This window comes from Eubalaena glacialis, chromosome 2, assembly GCF_028564815.1.
Source record: "Eubalaena glacialis isolate mEubGla1 chromosome 2, mEubGla1.1.hap2.+ XY, whole genome shotgun sequence".
NCBI lineage: Eukaryota > Metazoa > Chordata > Mammalia > Artiodactyla > Balaenidae > Eubalaena > Eubalaena glacialis.
In genome coordinates, this window is record NC_083717.1 from 36510093 (window position 1) to 36524610 (window position 14518).

Sequence of the window (14518 nt, forward strand, 5' to 3'; positions counted from 1 at the left end):
CCTGGCTATTGTAAATAGAGCTGCAATGAACATTGTGGTATATGACTCTTTTTGAATTATGGTTTTCTCAGGGTATATGCCCAGTAGTGGGATTGCTGGGTCATATGGTAGTTCTATTTTTAGCTTTTTAAGGAACCTCCATATTGTTCTCCATAGTGGCTGTATCAATTTACATTCCCACCAACAGTGCAAGAGGGTTCCCTTTTCTCCACACCCTCTCCAGCATTTATTGTTTGTAGATTTTTTGATAAATCACATACATTCTTATTCTTTTTTTTTTTTTTTTGTCCACTTCTTCTATCAGTTCCTAAGAGAACTTTGTTGAAATATCCTACCATAAATGTGGATTTGTCTCTTCTCCTTGTAGTTCTGTAAACTTTTTGCTTTATATATTTTGGGGCAATGTTATTAGTGTATACGTTAAGCTTTTGATTTTTTTCTGGTGAATTTACCATTTTATTTTTATGTAATGTCCCTTTATAGCAGCATTTCTCAACTGTGGTGCTATTGACATATTGGGCAGGAGAACTCTTTGTTGAGTGGGTATGGTGGTGCTGTCCTGTGCATGGTAGGATGTTTAGCAGTATCCTTGTTCTCTACCCACTAGATGCCAGTAGCATCCCGACCCTACCCATTACAATCAAAACTATATGAATAGGGACTTCCTTGGTGGTGCAGTGGTTAAGACTCCAAGCTCCCAATGCAGGGGGCCCAGGTTTAATCCCTGGTCAGGGAACTAGATCCCACATGCTGCAAGGAAGATCCTGCTCGCGGCAACGAAGATCCGGCGTGTAACAACTAAGACCCGGCACTGGGACTTCCCTGGTGGCTCAGTGGTTAAGAATCCACCTGCCAATGCAGGGGAAACAGGTTCGATCCCTGGTCCGGAAAGATCCCACATGCCACGGAGCAGCTAAGCCTGTGTGCCACAACTACTGAGCCCACACGCCACAACCAGTGAAGCCTGCCCGCTCTAGGGCCTGTGTGCCGCAACTACTGAGCCCGCGCACCTAGAGCCTGTGCTCCACAACAAGAGAAGCCACCCCGATGAGAAGCCCATTCACCAAAATGAAAAGTAGTCCCCACTTGCCACAACTAGAGAAAGCCCGCGGGCAGCAACAAAGACCCAATGCAGCCAAAAAAAAAAGACCCGGCACAGGCAAATAAATAAATATTTAAAAAAAAAAATGTCTAGACATTCCCAAATGTCCACTGGAGGGCAAAATCGCTCGTACTTGAGAGCCACTCATCTATAGTAATGCTTTGGGTTGTAAAGTCTATTTTGTCTGATGTTAGTAAAGCCATTTCTATTGATATTTGCAAGGGGTTTTTTGTTGTTGTTAAGCATTTTACTTTCAGTACTCTTACGGTACCTCTCTTGAAAGCATAACGCTGATGTCTTTTTAATCCAGTCTTACAATCTTTTAATTGTAATTGGAGTATTTGTTCCTTTTACCTTTAATGTGATCACTGATATTTTTGGGTTAAAATAATTATGAATATTTATCTCATATTTAATCCACTATTCTATGTCCTTTTTCTCTTCTTTCTTACCTTTTTGGGTTCTGTATTATTTTACTATTTTGTTATTGCACCCATTAGTTGAGAATTCTTTTATTATTCTTTTAGTTGTTATCCTACAGATCATGACATGAATCTTTAAATTATTAAAATTTAAAATGTTAGCGCTTTTCCCACTTTCTGTACTATCTTAGGATCTAGGGCCTTTTTATTCCATGCACCTCATCTCACTTTTTGTGAATTTTTATTTCTCCATATATATTACCCAAGTAATTCATCATGCAAAATACTTTTTAATCCATGGCTTGATAGCTTTAATCAGTTTTAGAAAATTCTTGGCCATCATGGCTTCAAATACTGCTTCTATCCCATTTTCTCTCTCTCTCCTCAACATCTGAGACTTCATATTAGACTTTCTCACCATATCTCATAGATAGAAAATACCTTAGAAATACTAACCAATAGAAAGCTGGTGTGGCTATACTACAGTCTTTTCTGTTTTTTCCTTCCTTTAGTCTCTCTGGGCTTAAGTCTGAATATCTTTCCTTTTGACCTATCTTCCAAATCACAAGCTCCCTTTAGCTGTATCTAATCTGCTAATTAAACCCTGTTTCAGTTATCTGTTGCTACATAACAACCCATCCCCAAATTGTGCAGCTTAAAACAATCATCACCATTTACTTGCACATAATTCTGCAATCTGAGCCAGGCTCAGTAAGGACTGCCTGTAGCTTAAGGGGGTTGGAGGACCCAAGATGGCTATACTCACATGTCTGGCACCTCAAGTAGGGGGATCAGAAGAGTTGGGGGTTGTCTAGGTGTCTCTCTCTCTCTCTATAGTCTTTCATTCTCCAGGGTCTGTCTCTCTCCACGTGCCCCTTCCCCTTCCATACCAGCAGGGTATTTGTAATTACAGTAACTCCCCTTCAAGTTCTGAAATTTCAAAGACGTTAACGTGCACCTGGTTCCAGCAAGGAACCAGAACCTGTGCCAGCAGCGTCAGGAGTGAGTGAAATTGCAGCTTGCCCTCTGTCTCCTATTGCTGATGATCCTTCAGCTCTACAATCTCCTACCTCCTCTACCTCCTCCAGTCAGTAACTCTTCTTGCCTGTTCACTCGATGCCAGCCCCTGGATGCCAGCTGTTGTACTGTACTACTGTACTTTTCAAGGTACTGTACTGTAAGAGTCAAAATGTTTTATTTTTTGTGCTTGTTTGTTTTTTATGTATTTTTTGTGTGAAAAGTATGATAAACCTATTCCAGTACAGTACTATAGAGCTGATTGTGTTAGCTGGGTACCTAGGCTAACTTTTTTGGACTTACGGACAGATTGGACTTCAAACGCGCTCTAGGAACAGAACTCGTTTGTATGTAGGGGACTTACTGTATTTACACGGTGGGCCAGGATTCCAAGAAGGCCTCACAATGGCTAGGACTAGAGCTAGCAATGCATCATTTCTCCCACATCCTTCACTCCACACAGCAGCCCTTCAGATGGTTGCCGTTAGATACACTGGCCTCTCGTAACTCCTGCAACACTACTTCATCTGACATGTTTTTGATTCCCTCACCATCCTCCTTGTTGTCCATGACTTCTAGTCCTAGAACAATGACTGACACACAGCAGTACTCGACAAATATTTGTTCAATAAGTCAATGAAGAAATGAATGCTAACTGTTGATCCAAGGCTCTCTTCAGCAGCATTTACACAAATATTGGAACAATACTAGCCAAAGTGGTAGCTAAATTTGCAAATTCTTCGTCTTTAATACTTTCTACATATTGAATCACCTCTTCTCCCAAATAGCTGATAACTCACTAAAATTCTCCAGTTTGTTTCTCAGCCTGAGACAGGACAGTGAAGGGAGAAGAATGAGAACAGTCTTAATAGAAACAGCCTTGGACTCTGAGTATCAGGGAGGAAAATTCCCAGGACCTAAACAATATCCCTTTCCTTCCCCAAAAAAGATCCAGGTGACTCAAGTATGTCTTCAGAGAACATTAACATGCATCTAGGGTCATTATTGGGGGGCTCTCTGTTTCTATACATTGTGGCCTGAGTACAGTTGCTGCTGTTACCCACCCTCCCTCCAGCAATGCTGACCCCAACCTTTGACCCCTACCCTGCCCCATCGTGGCCCATGCTGAGTTTATGATGCCTTTTGCCAACCTAGAACTTCCTGGTGCTCACACTGAGGTGGGAGTTCCCTCTCTCACCACAAGTAGTATATTACAGTTCTTCTATTTGACTGTCACAAAGGTGTCAATATCTTATGATCCTTTCTCTTTCAAAGAATATGAGACCAGTTCTTCTGGGACTGGGTCAAAGGACATTTGAGAGATAACCCTAGTGGCAAAAGTAATAGAAATGAACTCTGATGCAAAGTCCAGGGAGTGCCCTTCTGACATACCGAGTGTGTGTGTAACACCAAATTTTCCCAACTCCCTTTCCATAATTCTTTTCACCACACCATGTTAACAACAAAGACAACAATATAAACTAACATTTAATGAGTACTTAGTATGTGCCAGGCACTGTTCCGAGTGCTTTAGATATATCATCTCATATATAATTTTGGGTGGAGGAATAGATTGTAGGTAATTGAAGCATCGTGGAATGGGTGAATTGGGAGACAAGATTTGAAGGAACTGTTAAAAGAGTTTTATCAGGAAGCTGAGCCAAGATATGAAAGGGGAAGGTGAAAACAGAACAGGGTTGACAGCATGTGTGCACGTGTGAGTGAGGAGTGGCAAAAAATAGATCAGGTAGCCAAGGGCAGGGAGATGTAGTAGCCCATCTGGATTTGAGGATGCTGAAATCAGGTGATCAAAGGAAGTTGATATTATCACCATGTGTGAATGGAGATCCTTCCAATTTTCAAGTAAAATTAATGTATTCTATTTTGACATAGCAAATAGACCAGCTCTTGGGGCCACATTGATTAAAATAAAATACATCAGACTCTTTTAATGGTCTTAGTGGTATCTCTAAAGGGTTACTTATTATCTGTTAAATATTTGAATAGAGCATTGTTCTGGAATAGCCAGAGGAACAATCCTTTGCATAAAAGCGGAGGACCCAGTCTGAAAGCTCTGTCTGCAGTGAAAGCCACAGAGCAATGCTTCATCCCTGGCAAAACTGTGTTGACAAGGTGGTCTGCATCCAACCTGGCTGCAAAACAGATGGGCTCTTAGCCAAGCACATTAGGAGATTCCCGATGACCAGTCAGAGGGAGCCTGTAAGGGGATCCCATGTGCGTGTGTCATTAAGTGTGACTTGGTACGGCAGGAGAGGCAGGCAGAAAATGTGTGCTGAGCAGTCAGGCCGAGGCTCAATTAAAAACCTGAAACCAAAGCCTAGACTGGGAGAAATCTCCACATTATCGATATAACCAAACCCCCATCAAATGTCCCTTCTTTGGACTCTGTCTTCAACCACTCTGCTGGCTCCTTCTCCTAATAACAAACTCAAATTTCTCCAATCTTTAAAATCCAGCCAAATAATCACAACAGAACAACTCTCCCTGCATGCTTTTGGGCTATTCCTTCTCCATCGCTGGGAATGAGCTGTCTACACTTCCTGCCTCCACAGGTTCACCTTTCACTCCCATCTCAAGCCACTGCTCTCTGGTTTCTTCTCATCACCATTTCAGTGACACAGTTCCCAACAAGGACACCAAATACTTCTCAATCACCAGATTAAATGGAGCCATCGCCTCCTTTATCTTAACTTGACCTCCCTGTGGCATGTATCTGGACATCTCCCTCCTTCTGGAAATTCTTTAATTCTTTGGTTCCTACAGGACCACACTCCTCTTCTTCTTCTGCCTGACCCTTAAATGTTGGTGTTACCTGGCTCCATCCTCGCCACCGCTTTTTACGTTCTACACGGTCTCCTAGGAACCTCCCTCATGGTTTCAGCCACCACTTATCTACTGAAGTCACTCGAGTCTCTATGTTCTACCTTGACCACTTTCCCTACGCTGTGTATTCAGCTCTCCACTAAAGCATCTCTCTCTGGATACCCCAGGAAATCTCAACACACAAAACCACTCATGATCTCATCTCCAAATTGCCCATTCTTCATGGATTTCCTCATCTCAGTGAATGTCAAAACTAATCATCCCATTGCTTAAGCCAGAGACCAGGGAAGAGTTTTTGACTCCTCCTTCTTCCTTGCTACATACTGCCCAGTGAGTCAGCAAGGCCTGTCTCAGCCCTTGTCTTCTCTCTTCTGGAGAGAGCCCCCCACCTGCCAGCTGAGCTCCTGCCTCCAGACTCTCACCCTCAAATCCACCTCCACAGAGGCCCCCGGAGTAATCTGTCTAAACCCAAACTATGATCGTGCCCCTCCCCTATTTAAAGTCCTCCCATGGCTTCCAACTGACCAGCTTTCCCCTCTCATTTCTCTCTTCTCCTCTATCTCTAATCTGTGCCCAGAGGGAGGCGGGACCATGTGGGGAGAGCAGCCAACAGCTAGGGCTTTGGCAGCTGGTCAGAGGGATCTGGGTTTGGCATAAGAGGATATAGGAACCATTCACAGGTTCATGAGCAGGGCATGATGACATGATGACAGGTATGCATGGCAGTCCTAGAAGTGGGAGACACATTAGCAGGCTGCTATAGACTGAATGTTTGTATCCTCCCCAAATTCACGTTAAATCCTAATGACCAATGTATTTGGAAGTGGGACTTTTGGGAGGTGATTAGATCATGAGGATGGAGCCCTCATCAATGGGATTAGTGCTCTTATAAAAGAGATCCCAGAGAGCTGCCTCACTCTCCTCCCCTTTACCCCTTACCCCATGTAAGGACACAGAGAAAAGACTGTTTTCTGTGAACCAGGAAGCAGGCCCTCACCAGACAAATGAATTGCCTATGCCTTGATCTTGGACCTCCCGGTCTCAGAACTGTGAGAAATAAATTTCTGTTGTTTATAAGTCACCCAGTCTACAGTATTTACAGTATTTTGTTATAGCAGCCAGAAGAGACTACGATTTACACAGGCTCTTGCAACAGAGGCAAAAGGACCTAGACTAGTCTACAGTGAGAAAACAGGAAAAGGTGAACCTGTAGGACTGGTGAGGAAGGGTAAATATCTAAAAAGGAAAATCACCAGATGCAAGTAGTAAGGAAATGCATTAGTAGATAATGTTAAGCACTATTAAAGTAAACAATCCACAGGAAGTCTAGAGAATTTAAAGCCCCATTAAAGGAACACGAGCAGGGGTTAAAACACACGCACAATTCTACACAGCAAGTGAGGAAGGCAAATGCTGGGAGGAACTGTAGCTTCTATAAAAGGGGGAGAGGGCAAGAAAGCCTAGAAGAGGGAACAGACACAAACAAGGAGACAAGATGAGGACCACAGAAAGTCCGTTACGCTCAGGAACTGCGTCAGCTGACCTCTTAAAGATGAGCTTCAGGATGATGAGAGAGGCAGCATTCATTGGGCAGATTCAAAAAAACTTTGTCCAAAATGTTGCCAGGATTGGAAACGAGTGACCTGCCAGAATAAGTCCCTTTCACAAAACTACAGGCCTATAAGGCCCACGCATGGAAAAGCATAACCGCTTCCGGACTTTGGAGTTATGCAGATCCGTGTTCGAATCCCGACTGTCCCGCCTGGCAAATTAGATAACCTCCGGTGACTCCGGTTAGCTTGCCCTGGGTGGGTCACACCGCATTGTGAAGGGCAGGCCTAGGGTGAGACCCCAACAAGGTCGCTGACTCCAGAGCGGTGCTCTTTCCAGCAGCCTGATGCTCCGGGTAGCGGGTCCCCTCGCGCGGCCGGCCCCCGGCCTGGAGCGCCTTTGTGCCCCACTCACCCGAAAGCACTCGCAGAAGCGGCCCGCGGCGGGGAGCCGGGAGGGAGACCAGTCAGCGGGAGGTGGCCGTGGGACTGGGGGTGCCGGTGGGAGCGCCCCCGATGTGGCGCGGACGGGTGGGGAGGGGGCCGGCCAGGTGGTGATTGGCTGGGCTGCGGCTGGCAGCTCCGGGCCAAGAACAAAAGAGAGCGGGCGGCGGGCGGCCTCTGGAGTAGGCGCTCTCGTCCGCCCGGCGCGGGCTTCGGTGCTGGGGGAAGACGTACCCACCGCCCGCCCGCCGAGCCGCCGGGCTGGCGCGCTCGGTTTCTGCGCGAAAGCCGGCCGTGTACCTAGGAATTAACCGGCCGGCCCTGGAGGGGAGGGGTGGGGAGCGGGAAGTGGTGGTGGTGGGGGGGGGATGTTGAGCGCGCGCGAGAACAATAATAAGATCGTGTTTGCGGTCGCTGCCCGAGGAGGAATTCGGAGGAGGCGCGAGGCCCGGTGCTCGCGCCGCGCCCGGGAGCCCGGGAGCCCGGGAAAGAGGCCGCCGGCGGCGGCGGCGGCATGAGGCAGGCGACGCGGCGCCTGTGAGCAGCGCGCGGCGGCGGCGGGGAACCTCAGCGCGGGGAGAGCCGAGCGGCCGGGGGCTCCCCTCCCCCGCTGCCGGGCGGTGATTTGCCGGGCCTGCTGCGCCCCCCGCCCACCCCTCGCCCCAGCCGCCGCCTCGCCGCTTCCCTTCGTCGGAGCGGCCGCTCGTCCGCCCGCCCGCCCGGCTCGAGGCCCGCGGGGAGCGCGGCGCAGTCCGTTGGCCCGCGGGGGGGCGGCCTCCCGGCATCTTCGCGTCGCCCAAGGACGACCAGGAAGGGGAGCGGCCGGGATGGCGCGTCCGCGGCCCCGCGAGTACAAGGCGGGCGACCTGGTCTTCGCCAAGATGAAGGGCTACCCGCACTGGCCGGCCCGGGTGAGTACGGCGGCCGCGCGCGGGCCCGCCCGCCCACCATTTTCCCCTTCATGATGGCGCGCCCGCCCCCTTTCCCCATCGCCTCAGCCTGGAGCGCGGAGCCCGCCGCGAGCGGCCGACTGCGGCCGGGGCTGAGGGCGCGGGCGGCGCTGCGCCGGAGGCGAGGGTTCGGGGCCGCGCCCGCACCCCGCGAGGGCCGCCATCCTTCCGCCCACTTTCGAAGGCGGCTCCGGCCCCGGCAGGCCCGCCGCTGCCTTCCTCCCGGAAAGCCGGTAGTGACCGGGAGCCCGCGCCGCCGGGAAGCGGGCCTGGAGTGGAGCCATCGCTCCGGGCAGGGTCGTTGGTAGACACCGCGGTCCCGGGCGAACGTCGGGGCACGTAGGGGAGCGTAGTGCAAATGGCTGTCGGAGAGCCGGCGGGCGCCTGCGGCGCAAATCCTGGAAAGGGGTAGTGGTCATTCAGAGCTAGTAGGAGCCTCTTGGCAGTCATTCATCCGTCTCTCGTTGCATCCTTCGCCATCCAGACTTGTTGAGTTTTCCCTGAGCGCGATTCCGGGTGCCCCGCCTGCCCTATCCTTGTCCTGGGGTACGTGCATCCTTGGTGCCCATGGTTCTTTTAAACCGACACCAAATAGCCGGGAGCTTGCAGCTTGGCACTGGCTGGTGTGTCCTGTAAGCTCCTCGTGCCTTTTCACCTCCATGTTTGTTTTAGGTCAGATCCCAGACCTTATCCTCGGTCTCCCACAACAGTCCACAATAGCGCTCTCTTTCTGTGTAGCAGGGTTTTCGCTGGGCTCTTTCTCTAGAAAGCATCTGCGTGTAATACATAACATTAAATTTTATTAGGCCCTTTGCTAACATGTGTGCTTTGTGTCTTAAAATAAATCCCTTTTACTTTTATAACAGTTGGCAGTTAATTGCTTGAAATAAGAAACAGTGAAAAGGAGGGTCAAAGCATGTTGAAGATTATGTTAGTAAACTTGAGGAATAGAAGTAGACATGGGAAATAGTGGCATAAATATGAGCGCAGGCTCTAAAAATGTTGTATTATATGCAAGTGAAGGTACTGAGATTCCCCCCTCCCCCAAATACACCCATTCACAAAAGGAAGTGACATCATGGGTGGCCAGACTGAAATTTAGTGAAGTTGAAGTAATGGATGGACATAATCACTTTTTTTGTTTTTAGTTTGTCATGATTGTAAAATGGAAAGAACACTGGGTCAGGAATTGGGGGACCCTGGCATCTGGTCTGGGCTCTGTTATGGGCTAATCATATCGACTGTCTGAATATCCATTTCTGCAACTGTAAAATGATCATCTCTCGGATTCCTTCCAACACTAACAACCTCAGATTTCAAGGGGAAAAAACAGTCTTATTCAGATTCCGTGAGGCTGTGCAAATAACTTTTCTCCGCATCTGAACTGTAGGTTTTCCTTAAATAAGGCAAAGTTTTCATGGTGGAATAATGGGTTATTTTTCCTACTACAGTGCCATAATGCTTTGGGGCAAGATTTGGTACTTTAGGAGTCCTTTAGGGAACCCCTTGAATATATTCGTTAAGTAAGAAATAAACAGCTATAGGGCACATATGTTTATACATAGTCAAAAGTGAATTAAAAGTTATCATCACTAGTTGGTCATTTTCTTGTAACACAATGGCTTTCTTTAATCTTACCTTTGAAAAATATCTCCTGAGAGTCAAAAAGAAAATAGACTTAAAATTTCATTAACATGTTGCTTGCATATGTTGGCCACCTGTAGTAATTTTGAAACAAAAAAGTGCTGCAGAAGTAGTCATAGTTGTATATTTAATTGTACATAAAATTCCTAGGAGTTATAATTCCCAACCAAGGCAAAATGGAAAATAAAATGAGGAAATAAAATCAATTACATTGTTAGATAAGATACAGTAAATACAGGGGAAAAAATGTGTGTCTGTTCACATTTAACGTGAGCTCCTCAAGGGAAGGACCTAAGTCTCTAATTTTTTAAAAATATTTTATAGTGAGTGACATGTAATTTCCAAAGAAAGGTAAAGGTTAGAAAAAGAAGAAAGAGATATTTGAGTCCCTACTCTTTGTTACAGTTGAATGTGTCAGTGTTCTCATTTTATTTGCATCCCAATTCTGTGAGATAGTATCCCCACTTTACACCTAGCTATAGCTTTGTAGATGATGATATTATCAAGTATGGGGGGGAAAATCCTACTTATTTAAATTTCAAATATTATCCCTTGATATGAAGGCCAGCCATGTTGGGATTCTATCAATATATGGCCACAAGGAATGAAACATAGGAGGGAGAACATGGGGGAAACATTTCTTCAGGCTATGGGGAGGAGCTTTCTGATGGTCAGAGCTGGTCCACGTGGCGTGGAGAAGTGACTTCTCTGCTGTAAAGACATTTGTTTTGGTCCTAGGAATCCCCTTGTGAGGAATGTGAGCCTAGAGAATTCAGACATCTAGTAAATTTGATCAGGTTGGTTTCAGCTTTTGGCTGAGCTTCACACTCTGTGCCCAGGGTGTGTTCTGTAGTCTAAGTTTCAGTTTACTACTCTGTAAAATAGGGATAATTCTCACCTCACAGATTTAGTGTATGTAAAAGCACTAAGCAGCAGTACTTGAATGTTCCTATCTTTTTTGCTTTTTGAATTTCTAATTTTTCCCCTGTATCACTACACTATTTAAAATTTTCAGCTCTTAAGTAGATTTGTTATTTGTCTAACATTTTATCATGAAAAATTTCAAACATACAGAGAATTTTAAAAATTGTATCGTGAACAGCCATATATCTACCACCTAGATTCTGCACTTAACATTTTGCTATACTTGCTGTATCACCTATTTGTTCACATAGCCATCCCTCTATCCATACAGCAGTCCATCTTTTTTTAATGCATTTCAAAGTAAGTTGCAGATAATTTACTCCTAGACACTCCAGAATGTATTTCATTAACTAGAGGTCAATATTTTTAATAGATTCTTTTTTTTCCCTTTGAGGTAAAATTTACATAGACTGAAACACACTTACCTTAAATGTACCATTCAGTGAGTTGACAAATGTATACACTGGTGTAATGCAAGCCCCTACTGGGACAGAACAGTACCAGTACCCAAGAAAGTTCCCTTATGCCTCTTCCCAGTTGATTGTTGTCCTCCTCCCTTTTCAGATGTATTATTTTAACATTAAGTAGCAGCTGGCTGTTTCTAATGGAGTATACTTGCTGTATATGACTTTAAAAATTAGAAGTTCATTTATGCCTAAGGATTAACTAGCTTAATACTAAAAAATACTTATGCTAAAACGAGAGTCTCTGAAGCCTTTTTTTTTTTAATTTTTAAAAAATATTTTATTTATTTTTTATTTTTGTCCGCGTAGGGTCTTAGTTGGGGCATGCAGGATCTTTCACTGCGGCATGCGGGCTTCTCTCTAGTTCTTCTCTCCAGTTGAGGCGTGCAGGCCTAGTTGCCCCATGGCATGTGGGATCTTAGTTCCCTGACCAGGGATCGAACCCGAGTCCCCTACATTGGAAGGCGGATTCTTTACCACTGAACCACCAGGGAAGTCCCTCTGAAGGCTTTTGATTGTGTACCTTGTTGGTAAAAAAAAAAAAAAATAGAGCATGCATCTCTACTATGTGTAAATTTACTTTAAAATTACATGTACATGTACTTTGTACTATTATACATATTATAAGATACATACGAAAAAACAAATATGATGATATAGATGATATTTTATGTTTTAAAATTCTTATTGGCAAAATGTCATTAATAGTACTAGATTAAGTTTATATTTTAAAAAGTACTAATTTTTGGAATATTTTTGCCTCCTTGTGAGATCTGACTAGATTGTCACAGTTTTTATCTTCTAAAGAGATATTATAGAATAGAACTGTCAGCTTGGCCATTTCCTTGTTTGCTTGTGCTTACATTATTAGTGTCATCTTTGTAGGACTCCTTTAGCCACTTGTTCATTTAGCGAGAATTCTGTTAGAAGTAGATGTTCCATAATTCTACTCAACCAGGCACACGCAAATGGCAATAAGTCACAGTATGCCTAAAGTGAATAAATATAACTATCTAAATAAGCAAACTAGGGTTAATTGATGTATTGGATATTAGTAAAATTTACTTTTTAGGTGAAAGAATAAGAAACTAAGATAGAAGTTGTACTATTTTCTTCTCAGACCCCCTAAAATCATCTTGTGTATCCCCTGAGGTGTGAGCACTCTGCTTATGTTACCCCTGCTCTAAAAAATGGAAAAACAAAAAACAATACAAAAACCAGGAAGTCTTAAAGCTCTTGTGTTTCAATTAAAGGGCTTTTTAAAATTTAACTTTATATGAGAACTCTCAAACATCGTTAATAGGAGAGTAAGTTGATATAAGCACTTTAGAAAACTGGCCTGATCTACTGTAGTTAAACACACGCCTGCCTTGTGATTTGGCAGTCTGTTCTAGGCATATACCCAAGAGAAATGGGTGTTTATGTCCACCAAAAGACTTGTACAGTAATGCTTGTACATGGCAGCTTTATCCATAATAGCAGAAGACTGAAAACAACCCAGATGTCCATCAACACGAGAACGGATAAGCAAATTTGTAGTATGTTTGTATAGTGGAGTACTACCCAGCAATAAAAAGGGGCAGACTACTGATGCCCACAAAAATATGGATGAATCTCAGAAATATAAGGTTGAGTGAAAAAAGCCAGACGCAAGACAGTACCTTCTGTATGATCCCATGATGTTCAAAAACAGGCAAAGCTGATCAATGGTGATCAGTTTGTGGTAGGTGGAGGTGGTGGTGGGGTTACTGACTGGTAGGAGGCACTGGAAATGTTCTGTATCTTGATCTGGGTTTGTACGTATGTAAAAATTTATCAAGCTTGCACATGGGGATTTATGCACTATTATGTATATAATGCCTCAATTTGTGTATATAATGCCTCAATTTTAAAAACACACTTTGTATGAGGTGGGGAAAAAGAATCTAATACTCCAAGCTTCTTCATGGATTGAATTTCACCATTTTTAGCTTTCAGTGAGAAATTTTTTCCTTTAGGGCTTCAGTCCTACAAAGTTGCATCTTCCTATTCCCTTTGACTATTTTAGAAGCTTCATTTACTACTTCACAGCTTTCTCTTGAGGCTTCTTTGTAGTTCTGGATTCTGCCTCTGTCTTTTGCTTAACTCTGCTAGAGTCTTTCTGTTCCTTTCATGCTAAATCATTCATTGCTCATCATATTTTTGATCTAGCTCTCCACCTCTCACTTGTTAAAACTTAAGAATAAAGCATTTGACTTACCCCTCTATGACAGTTCAAAGAACTGAACTCTTATTGAACTTTTATTGAGTACCTACTGTATGTAAGGCACTGTACTAGGTATATTTTTTTGTTTTTCTACCAACAGATTAAACTTGCAGCAATTTAAAAACATTGTAATTGAATAATTAAAGTGTTTCCCTATCCTCTTATTAATGTAAATACTGGTTGGGAATCCTCAGTTTCTGATCCATAGCACTTTTCATTTTTTTTTTTGGCCTTGACAGTAAACTGCTAGACTGTGAACTTTTATTTCTAGAGACCAGGCTACATATTTTCAGAGAATCAGTTGACACTTAAATTCTTTTCAATCTCGACATAAAGTAAGATGTTTATAATCTTTATTACTTTTTCCTGAGTCCACAGAAGTCCATCGTTGGTTCATTCCTCAGGTAGAGTGGCACAGGCTCACTCAGCCTTTCCCCAAGAGACTATATTCACATTGCCAGTTTGAGACTGGCAAACTGTCTCATTTTCTTCAGCTTAACCCTGGGAGCAAACAGGCAACTTAAACTCTCAATAACAACATTTACATTTTCCGTCAGCCAGGTGAATCTGTATATCTGGCATATCCTCTTTGGAATGCCCTAATGACTACTTGTTGCCCCATGACTTGAAGAATATTAATTCTCTTAATTCCACTATATGAGATTGTGTTTGATTCTTTTGGAAAATGACTGATGGTTTAAAATGATATATGACTTTGTTGAAAATGTCTGTTAGCATTAGAAAAACATTATAGACTAATAAGTATAGTAGAGGAAGAGCCCAAATATTCCTGTTTATTAGAGAAATATCTTCTATTGCAGAAGAGTCTCCAGATGTCTGATCAAAATATAGTCCACTTAATACGGTTGTTAGCCCACTGCAAAAAGATTTCTTAATCATTTCAAGCAGTAC

The 14518-nt window shown here is 44.1% G+C and overlaps 1 protein-coding gene across 1 annotated transcript in view; it reads left to right on the forward strand.

Moving 5' to 3' along the window:
• Nucleotides 1-7782: 7782 nt before the first annotated feature.
• HDGFL3 (HDGF like 3) overlaps nucleotides 7783-14518 on the forward strand; it is a 68816-nt gene continuing 62080 nt past the window's right edge. Inside the window, exon 1 of the mRNA XM_061179867.1 lies at nucleotides 7783-8290. Coding sequence (XP_061035850.1) covers nucleotides 8207-8290 — 84 coding nt within the window. The 5' untranslated portion in view covers nucleotides 7783-8206. The remainder of the gene's footprint in view (nucleotides 8291-14518) is intronic.